The 10599-nt window shown below is 51.5% G+C and overlaps 1 protein-coding gene across 1 annotated transcript; it reads left to right on the top strand.

Moving 5' to 3' along the window:
• Positions 1 to 142: 142 nt before the first annotated feature.
• Positions 143 to 9923, top strand: SGPP2 (sphingosine-1-phosphate phosphatase 2; the record flags this gene model as incomplete). Its single annotated transcript, XM_010292238.1, has 3 exons — positions 143 to 322; positions 2819 to 2908; positions 9378 to 9923. Coding segments are annotated over 3 exons (816 nt in total), but the record flags the coding sequence as incomplete, so codon positions are not given.
• Positions 9924 to 10599: the final 676 nt, after the last annotated feature.

Below are 10599 nucleotides of genomic sequence, written 5' to 3'. Positions count from 1 at the left end.
TTAATAATTCAAGGGCTAAATCCTGTCCTCAGGGTGGTGGGTTTTGCAGGAAAAAAAGCGCAGAAATAGAGGTGGTTCTTGGGTGGGCTGGGTGGGGATCGCCCGTGCTGACTGACAGCCCTGTGGCCTCTCCTCTCCGCAGATAGTGATGTACATAGGCCAGGTCTCCAAGGACATCCTGAAGTGGCCTCGGCCCCTCTCGCCACCTGTCGTCAAGCTGGAGATGAGGACGGATGCAGAGTATGGGATGCCTTCCACCCATGCCATGGCAGCCACCGCCATCTCCTTCTCCTTTCTCATCGCAACCGTGAACCAGTACAAGGTAGGGGTGAAAAAAAAAAAGGGGAAAAAAAAAAAAAAGCACGCATCTGTCTACTTCCAGAGAGCTACAGAAAACTCGCAAGTCCAAAGCAGCTGCTGCCTCCAGAGGAGCTCTGTGTTTATTTTCACAGACATGTACTTTTTCCTGCTGTTACCTGTAGCTGGCCGGTAATAGACATAAGAAGAAATTTAGGGGAGACTTCCACGGGCTGGCTGCGCTGCCCTGCCGCGGTTTGGTGTTTTGCCACGCGGGGCGAGCCTGGAGGGAGCTGCGGTGCTGCCGCAGGAGATGCCCAGTGTCAGTGTCTTGTGCTTGTCCCATGCCCGCTGAGCCAACGCCAGCTCCTGGGGAAAGCAAAGGAGCTGCGTGTCCCCTGGTTTTTGCAGGGTGCGGGAAAAGCATCCTTGGAAATGCCCTGGCTCTAACCCGCCTTAGGCTAGTAGCGTATGACATGCTTTGAGAGCTGTTTGTCAGAGAAGTAGCAGTAGTTTCACTGTGCTGGTGCTGCAGGCTGCCTGGGGAGATCTCATAGTTATTTTCCCCAAACCTTCAGGCTTTTATCTTCCTAAAAGGTTTGTTTCCCGAAACTCATTTCTCCATGATGATTACTTTTGTTTCATTTTATGAATCCAAGCACGTGTTTCCTGTACTCCGGCAATAATGACTTCCTGGCTGCGTCATCTTTAAGCATGTTTCTCAGCCTTCTCAAGTGCGTTTCAAAGACAAACCCATGTAATCAAGAGGGCTCACAGCCCCTTTGGCAGGGACGATGCAGCAATACCTGTTTCTTCATTTTAGAAAGGGTCCCAAACCGCTAGCCGTTGCAGACGCTGGAGATGCTGGTTGTGTTGAGCGCTGTTGTTTCTCAAGGTGAGGAGCAAAGGCACGGACTCATCCGGTACCAGCCGTGCAGCCATGGGCTTTGCTCCTGCCCGCGGCGCAGGGGTTAGTGAGCAGGTCAGGGGTGTCCAAAGCGATGTTGCCGGCCTTAGCCTTCCAGTATAAAAGGAGCGAATCACCTCTGTTTATCAGGGGATGTCGCAATAAACACAGAGGCATCTACCGCAAGGAGTCAGCGCCAGCCGCGGCAGTCCCTGCCCGCGATGTGCTTCCAGCAGCTGTTCCTGCCTCCCATCCCCATCCCTGCCTGCGCTCTGCTAGCCTACAGGTCCTCCAGCGCTGGCACCTGCACGCTTGGCTGGTCATCTGCAGGAGGGTCTCGGCCATCTGCAGAAGGGTCTTGGCCGGCTGGAGCGCAGGGCTGGGGAGGTGCCGGTACCCAGGGGACAGATGGGGAAAGTGGGGCTCATGGGGTCTTGGGTGTTCGTCTGAGCAACTTGGGAATGGGATGCAGACGGGGAGGAGGAGCCAGGAGATGGGATATTTGTCAGCCCTCGGAGGCCAGGTCCATCCTATGTGTCAGATCTGCCAAAAAGACCCGGTCAGCAGCACTTTCTCCTCCTCCTCGATCGATAAGCTACCAGTGGGACAGACAGCTCTTCACAGGCTGTCTCGTACTTCTTGGAAACTGCCATGAAACAATAAAGCTGCTGTAAAATAATTAAATGATTTAATTGCCTCTCTTAAGAAGGAAAAATCTACCAGTACATTATGCTGCTATCTTCTCAAGCTGCCCCAGTCACCAATTACTGATCTGGACTAGCTCCCAGGCTGCCTGCTGAGTGGGGAATAAAGTGGGCGTAAATCCTCCAAAGGCTTAGAGAAGTGAGGCAAAAATAGCGTTTTATGAACTGGGAGTGACATCTGCAGAGGGTCCGAGCTCTCTATTTCGGGGGCTAGAGTATGCCGGGGGAAAGGGTCAGAAGTGAGTTGTTATGCTTAAAATCTCCACAGAAGCATTTTTGCACCGACCTGTGGCCGCCCTGGTCAGCCGTCAGCCTCTCGGCAGTAGATGGAGACTCTGTGTCAAATCGGGGGAATCAGTCTGATTTATTTACATTTTAGGTTGGTTTATTTTTTTCAGAAAAATCTCCTTTACGGACTGAAAGGAGCCCCCCAGCCCCAGTCGCGGCTGGAGGACTATTGATCACGCTGCCGGTCGGGCTCTGCGGCTGTCGCGTTCCCCTCGGGTGATCTGAGGCTGCAGTTCAGCCTCGGGCATCGCTCGTACGACGTGCTGTGCCTTTTTTCCTTAAGGTCTCTAGCACTAACATGGATTTTGCAGGTGGATATTGTGGGGAAAAACTCTGCAAATGCCATCTGTTCCCCAGGTTCCCCGTGCCAAGACCAGACCTTTGCAGAAGTGGGCACCACGGGTAGCGGAAGGGGTGGCAGGGCGGCACGTGGGCCCATGCGAGGTCTCATCTTGGGCCACGTTAGTCTCTTTGGGAAAGTGCAGCTCGAGAGCCGCTTCCCAACGCGAGATCCTTGCACCAGTCCAGCTGCTTGGATGCTTTACCTTGGATATATACTGATGTTAAAGTGGGTAACAGCGTAATGTGTGTATTTCTCCCCCCACCCCGCCTCTTTCCACAGTATCCGTTCGAACTAGGCTTGGCAGCGGCGTTCGTGTTTTCGACGCTGGTGTGTCTCAGCAGGCTCTACACGGGGATGCACACAGTCCTGGTAAGGATGCGCCGCGCCGGTCGTGCCTCCAGCTCTGCTCACCCGCAGCGACTCCCACCTCCCGCTCCTCAAGCGATGCGGGTCCTGCCTTGGCCGGGCCGTCGCGGGATGAAGGAGTCACGCCGCTGCCTTCCAGGTGTACGCCTGAGGGTGGCTGTGGGGAAGGCCTCAGGCTATGGCTGTGCGAGCCTGCAGGGGAATTACCGGTACCGCCGGGGAGGCAGCGGCGCGGGCGCGCTGGGGAGCCGGGTGAGGCCGGTGTGGCATCCGAGCTGTAGCTCCCTATTTTGAAATTTTAATTGCGAGGAATGCACTTAGGCGAGCGATGCTGCTCCTTAGCTAAGCCTTTTGTGCAATAGTATCACTGTTGTCAGCGAGAAATATTCCAGGCTGGTGTATCCTGGGAGTGTCAGGGGAGGAATGGCAGGGGGGGGGGGCGGCTCGGCTTTTTTTTGGGGGAGTCGCTCCGGCGACCAGCCGGCAGCGGTGGAGAGGGTAAAACGTGACACGTGAGCTGCTGCCGGGGGACAGCAAGTCTCCTGTTACCGCGCAGGGATGTGACACTTAAAAAAATATTATGCCAAGCTTCTCGTTTTCAGCTGCTAGGAAATGTGTTCTTAAAGGACTGAGATGCACAAGTACTTCATCCGAAAATAAACATAGAATTTCTGTGACTTTATATGACAGGCTGGCTGGGCGCAGTTTGGAGAGGCCAGCCCTGCTTTAAGACCAGGTTTTGGTGTACCTTTGATTAGGCAGTAGCTGGCCCCTTCCCGACCAGAGGAAGTGTTACTGATCTATTACAGGTAATGGCCAGAGGGGTGGTCCAGCTGCCTCACTATGGATAAAAACTCCCGGCTACTTCCCCGCAGTTGTTTGACACGCGTTATTGGTTGATTGCACATGCATAAACAGTTGCATTTTTTTACTAAATAATAATTATGTTTTTAATAAGGAGACTTGATGAATGTAAGAGCCTTTATGACGTTAGGTTATGTATAAAATACAGCTTGACCTTCCCTTCCAGGCCTAGTGGATCAAAACAAGATCTTAAATCGAAGCTGGAGACACCCTTTCTCGGCTAGTGACCTTAAGTCAATCAGTAAAAATTCTTGGCATACTTCCCTGGCTGGTCCATCATAATGAAAGACTCCTCTAAATTTAGATGGATTTTAGGGTAAAGAAGAAAAAGTCCTTTGTGCCTTTGACATGATAAAAAAAGGGCTTTAAAATAAAAGAAAAAGCTCCTTAGTTGAACTGTGAGCAACGCTGCCTTTCAGAAGGCCAAACGTGCTTCAGCGGGGTCTTCATCCCTTGCGTGCCGTGGTGGGGATGCAGCTGGGGAAACGTCTGATGGCCACAGCCGCCCCAATGCAGCCCCACTCTGCGCGGCGCCGTCCCACCGGCAGTGACGGGTTCTTTCGGGGAAGAAGCACGGTTCAGAGCCATTTGCCGCACTTTGAGGGATGGCTCCCACCCTGAGCTGCCCGAGAGGCTGTGGGGCCAAGGCGCAGTGGCCAATTGGCCAAGCCACCAGCTGAAACAGCCTGTATCTAATGAATTCTTAACTGAGGTCTTAATAGAAAATGAATACTGGCAGGGTGTAATGATGTCTTAAACGATTATAATATTTTAGTAAAGCAAATGAATGGGTATATGAAAACATATACCCACTGACTTGGTGTAACTGAATTTTTCCTGTTTGAGGAATCGGAGAAGGAGTGGCAAGGTGGTTGCACCATGCTTTGGTGGTGGCACAGCTAAAGCTCTGGTATGGGGGCTCGTCTCCTGTAGCCTCAGCTCTACAAATCAGTCTGTATTTCAGCACCGCTGGCATTGCTTTCGGGTCAGGAGCGGCCTCAAAAAGTGCAGTCACATCAGCAGAAGAGACGTTACCATTGAAGACCTTCTGGAGAGGCAGCGAACTGGTACGGGAGCTGTCTACATCCTTATAGCCGTATCGGGACGAACAGAATGATTAGGGAAAAGGGAATAAACACCCGTTGCCTTGGCTGCCACCGGGAAAGCATCGCCCAGCCAGAGAATGGGGCGGAGGCAACACACTGGTACGGGTGAGGGAGAAGCTAATCACAGCAATCCGCCCGCACCACCTCACCGCGAGAAGCCGAAGCGATGGAGCGTGAGGAGCTGGCGAAGGGGGAATCGAGTTACCTGGAAAGGGCAAAGTGAAAAGGTGGACGCATTTTGAAACAGAGAATCTGTAGTTGGTTAATGTAAGAGTTTATTTTTAAGGAACAAAATGCAATTGGTGACAATAGGATGGGGTTTTTTTTGTCGTTGTTTGCTCTTTTCCCCAGACAACTGTATTTTAGAAAACATCCCTTTATTCCCCATCTTAAAGCTTTGGCCCAGTTTTTGATCCCTGTCTCAGTGAGATGAACAAGTTTTCCTGTCTCAGCGCTGCTGGCGCGTATCCGAGTCATCTCCCGTTTGAAACGGTGAGCGCCGGTGCTGATGCGAGGGCACAGGACTCCAAAAAGTTGTGAGCAAGATCCCTGCAAACTGTGCTGGGAAGACCTTTGCCAGCCGAGGGTGAAGCCGAGGCGGGGGGCAGGCTTTTTAGCCGCCTTTTACCTCTTCAGGGCCAGCAGCGGGAATTTCTCCGTGTGCCAAGCTAACGGGTTCGGTGCCCGCTGCGGCGGCAGCGCCGGGTCTCCTCCTGGTGCGGCGCGAGCTCCCCGGCCAGGGCTCGGGGCTCTGCAGCTGGTGCTGCGACAACCTCTCTGCTGCCGCAGCCGCCCCGCTGGGCTGCCCTGGTCCGAAAGCCAGAACGCCCAGTGCCGTGGCGGGGGGGGGATACAGGGAGAAGTCAAAAGGTCACCTTTTATGACCAGAAAGAAACCTGAAAGTTGTTTCTGTAAACAAAGTACATTGGTTTTATTTCCCTGAGATACACCGACCCAGTGTTGATGCATTTATTGCTGATTATGGCACCCTCAGGGGAGGGTACTCTGCAGCCCCCTCCCCCATTTTGCTGTGCTGTATCTTGGGTTTTTTCACACTGCCATTAATCCTGAAATTATCTTGAATATTTTAAAGCTGATAACAAACAACATATTGGCATCACGTTACGCACTGTGGCAGAACAGTCCTCGTGGGATGAAAGAGAGTGACCTCTAGGTCTGGCAAGCAAATACGGGATTGCTGTTTCGAAGAGCGAGTAGCGTCTCACGCTGTAAGTGAAACCATGATGGGAATTCAGGCAATACAAGACAGAACAAGGAAAAGTGTTATTTCTGCTTTGATCGGAAGCATCAGGGAAGATGCTGGAGTGCCACCGCATTCGGGGTGCCGGTTCGACGTCCTGGGGGCATTTTGTGACTGTTTGCGTCTCCGACCACAGTTTCAGCGGGGAGATCATAGAATGGTCTTGCCTTTGGAAGGCCAGACCACATGCTTTTGCAACCCTGAAACAAACTGTGCTCTAAGACCTTGTGAAACAAAACAAAACCACCAGCCCAGCGCACTTGGCGGTCCCGGTACCCACAAGCCCCGGTGATGGGCAGAGAGCACGCTGAAGCGCCCCAGCCCTGCGTCCCACGCGTCGCACGCAGCCGGATTTTTACCTCTGTTGCTTTTCTTTATGTACCTCTGTAGCACAGGACAATAACTTCAAGGTCTTGTGGCATTAGAAACTTGATACTGGCCAACTCTTTAGGTGGCAAAGCAAAATGACAGCTTTCTAGTTAAAATCGATGGGTGCGTCAGAGCCGGGCAGATGCTCGTCGCTGTGGGGGAGCCGGGGGGGGGTGCTGCGCCGGAGCAGGGCCGAGCTGCACGGCGGTAGCGGGGCTTTTGGGGAAGGATGGAGCCAGTGGAGGACTGCCGTGGCACTTGTGGTGCTGAGGGAGCGGGAGCATCCCGGCAGGTGTTGAGCTTTGCTGGTAGTGCTGCACCTTGAGCAAAACCCGTGCCTGCCCTCGTTTAAAAATTCCTTTATAATTGCGGGTTTGGCGAGAGGCTAATCTGTTTACACAGGCAGACAGGCAAGAATGTGCTTCCTGGGAGTGCCAGCAGCAGCTCCTCCGCCGGGAAGAGCTAAGGTCCCGCTCCTGGCTGCGCAGCAGGGAGAGTCCAGAAAAGCAGTTTTTCTCACAGAAATCAGCGCCATCCCCCCTCTCTCTTCCCACCTCCTCCTTAGATTAACAGGCGAGGGGGGAAATAATTAATTCTGCACTGCTGAATGTCTTTGTAAAGTGTTGGTCTTGAACTCACCCGCCTCTTCTGGGTGTTCAGAGAATCAAGCCTCTGCCCGGGCGTACCAGAACCAAAGGGAGTCCCTCCCGCAGGCTGTGGCCGGGAGCCTCCCACACTCCCCGTCAGCTTCTAGTAAAGAGGTTCCAAAATGAGATGCACGTATATTGCTGGACGGGGGGAAAAAACAGTACAAAGCGCCAGTCTCCATCGTTTTTTGATTGTGCATCCCTATCAGTAAAAAAATTTTTATCATACATGCCCCATATAGGTATACTTATTTATGAATTATATACATGTATTACTATATTGATGAATACACCATAAAACATGCAGAAAAATAGAATTAAAAAAAATATGAGGTAAGGATGAAGTAAACACTACTTAAAAATATGTATCTCCCTATTTTCTATTTTACTGGTGGCGCAAAAAGTATTTTCTTCCCCCAGCCCAACGGGTTGCCTTGCGCACTCACTTGGGAGACCACTGGTATAAGCCGCGGGCTGGGAGCAGAGCTGGTTATCTGGGTCCTGCCTGAAAACTACAGGGGCTGTGTTACTGCCTTGGGGCTGAGCGGGCGGATAATAAAATTCAGAATGTAAATAGAGGGTGTCTGCGCCCCGGCTGGGAACTGCTGGAGTCCGCTGGGCAAATCCGAGCAAAGCGTGTGTTAGGGGAACGTTAATGTTTGGTTAAATGTCTTCAATTGGAACAGAAAAGCACGTGAACAGCTTTTGAATTTTACTCCTTAGTCATGCGTGGAGGGGATAGTGAGATGTCAGAACTTCTTTCCTCTAATACGAAGCAGACAAATAGTGAGGGGAGAAGCGGAGGTGCACCGAGGTGATGGGATCTCTGGGCACCGCTGCCGGGGGCGACCCCCAGCTCTTTTGTGTCAATGCAGTTACTTACTGTTAGGCTAAAACATGCCTTGGTGTGTAAAGTTATAATCTGAAAATCTTGAAGCGAAATATTGACACCTAATGGTATTTTACACATTAGACATCTGCGAACAACTTTGTGTATGTCCATGGCTATGCTCATGTCATGGACGAGGGAATAAATTTAAGCGGAAATATGTATTAGGAATATGCAAAACGGCTCTGGGAGTTGCTTAAAACCAAATGTGCTGTGAATCCATTGCCTGGAAGTTGTAAACAGCTAGAGTTCAGCCATACCGGAGTCATGCATTTACCAGAAAGTCATTAAATATTTCTGTTGTGAAAAAGTCCCCTCGTTCCTGCCTAACTACAAATGAAGTTCTCATAAATAATTCATTTCAGACTGTGACCAAGCACGGTAGTGGTCAACTGTCATGAAAAAGACACAATCTTGAGAAGAGGATATTTCTGTCTGTGATGAACGCTAGCTTTTGCAGGGCATTTCATGGTCAGAATACAAATTCCGCTGCCTCCTGAGCAACGCCGGGAGAGCAGCAAGGGGAAACTTGTTATATTGCTTTTTATCTGGCCGCTCCTCGTACAGACAGCTTTTGTTCGGGGTTAGCTCGTCTCTCCTTTCCCAGCCTTGCAGTTGACAGCAATCAAGTTCTCAAAACACCTTATTTGCCTCTGTTAATAAATTAGGTTTTAACTATGTGCTTGCCTCAGGCTCTTAACTACAAGCCAGATTTCAGAGACGTGGGCAACAAATTTCTCCTTGATGTATTCTTGCCCGGCGGTGCCTACCTCTTGCCGCGGTGGGCAGAAATCATGGCACCGTGTCCCGCAGCTCTGCGCTTTTCTCCCCAGGAGCCTGTGTTCCTGGACAGGGTGCTTGCCCCTAACAACAGACAGCATCTTCCTGTTTATGCAAAGCAAGCGAGCAACAATCCTACTGATATAATGAAATTACTTGTAGGACTATGGGAGAGGAAGGGTTTGTAGGAAGGCAGCTTACTGTGATATTGTCCCTGAGATGGAGCCGTGCACGTGCCTTTTCCACTGAGGTCGTAGGTGGAGAGTGCCCTTAAAACATGAAAGCCGGTGAGAATCTCACCTGTCCAGGGTAAAAATATGAGACAATAGATATATTCACATGGACAAGGCTAAGGTTGGGTTCACAGATTGTCATGTTTTGTTTAGCACAAGCTCTGGGTTGCCACCGTGTGTGGGCAGTGCCATCGCTGTGAATTCAGGGCATTCCTCTGCTGCTGCGTGCTCGCGAATGCACATGCTGGTGTTTTGTCATCACCCAAGAATCTCTGTTTTACCTTCCAGGTCTCACAAAGCTTTTAAACGTGATCTCTTTGCAGGACGTGATCGGTGGAGCGCTGATTTCGGCTGTGCTGCTCGTGGTCTTATATCCTGTGTGGGACATGATAGATCATTTGCTGTTAACTAGTCCCTTCTGTCCACTGTTTTCCATAGTTGTGCCTCTTGTCTTATGTTACAACTACCCCAAACTAGACTATTACAGCCCTACCAGGGGAGACACCACTACTATCTTAGGAGCAGGAGCTGGAGCAACTGTGGGATTTTGGTTAAACAACCAGTATGCTGCGCCAGCCTACACCAGTGAAAATTTTCAGCTTGGGTTTCCTCTGATTACCACTAAAATAGTGGCGGTCGTGCTAGCCAGGTTCTTTGTAGGCATCTTTGTTGTTCTACTGACGCGCCGGCTGATGAAGAGCGTGGTCCTTGGCATGCTGGGTTATCGGTACAAGTTTCCCATTGGCGACCTGGAAGCCCGAAGACGACTGGAAGTTGAAGTGCCGTATAAATTTATAACGTACTCCTCCGTTGGCTTCACTGCTACTGTGATTGTGCCGCTGCTGCACGAGCTGTTAGGATTGATGTGAGCGCAGCGCCTTCCTTACAAAGTAACGCATGGCACCACTATTTCAGAGACGCGATGAGTCGATCAAGGCTGGTAACTTGACCAAAAAGTGTTTTGTGCCTTTCTGCACTGGCCTAAAATACCTGATATGGAACAGTCGTGGGAATCGCTGTACACAAATAACTTTGGGTTACAAATCAGTGACCCCGCTGTGTCCCATAATTAGAGACCCCTGGCCCAGATGACTGAAGATGACAAGCACAGAGTACAAAGCCAAAATCCCTGCTGGAATGGCAGCAGCGCCTGGTTTGCTGTGGGGTTGGGGTGCCGGGAAGCGTGGCTGTGCCTGTGGGACGCTGGCCCCCGTGGGCTGCAAAACCGCCTGCTTGGCCACGGGGTTGCTCCTGCTAAAGCAGGAGAGCAAGCCAAGGAAGGGCTCGCGTCTGGGGCACAGGGCAGTGAGCGGCTGGTGGGGTGGGCGAAGAGGCCACCAGCCAAGAGCGAAGAGCCATCCTTGGGACGTGCAGAGCTCTGTCTGCACCCCGTTATCCCCTGAGGACTGGGGGCGAAGGACGAGCGGCGCAAGATGGGAAGGTGATGTGGAAATGGAGGGAGGTGGAGCCTTTCAAGTGCTGGTACCTTCCCACTGTCGGGCTTCAGTGGGAGCGTCCTGCTGGCCAAGATGGCAGGTTTCTTCA

This window comes from Phaethon lepturus, unplaced genomic scaffold, assembly GCF_000687285.1.
Source record: "Phaethon lepturus isolate BGI_N335 unplaced genomic scaffold, ASM68728v1 scaffold16338, whole genome shotgun sequence".
NCBI lineage: Eukaryota > Metazoa > Chordata > Aves > Phaethontiformes > Phaethontidae > Phaethon > Phaethon lepturus.
This window is presented reverse-complemented; position numbering and strand designations above follow the sequence as displayed.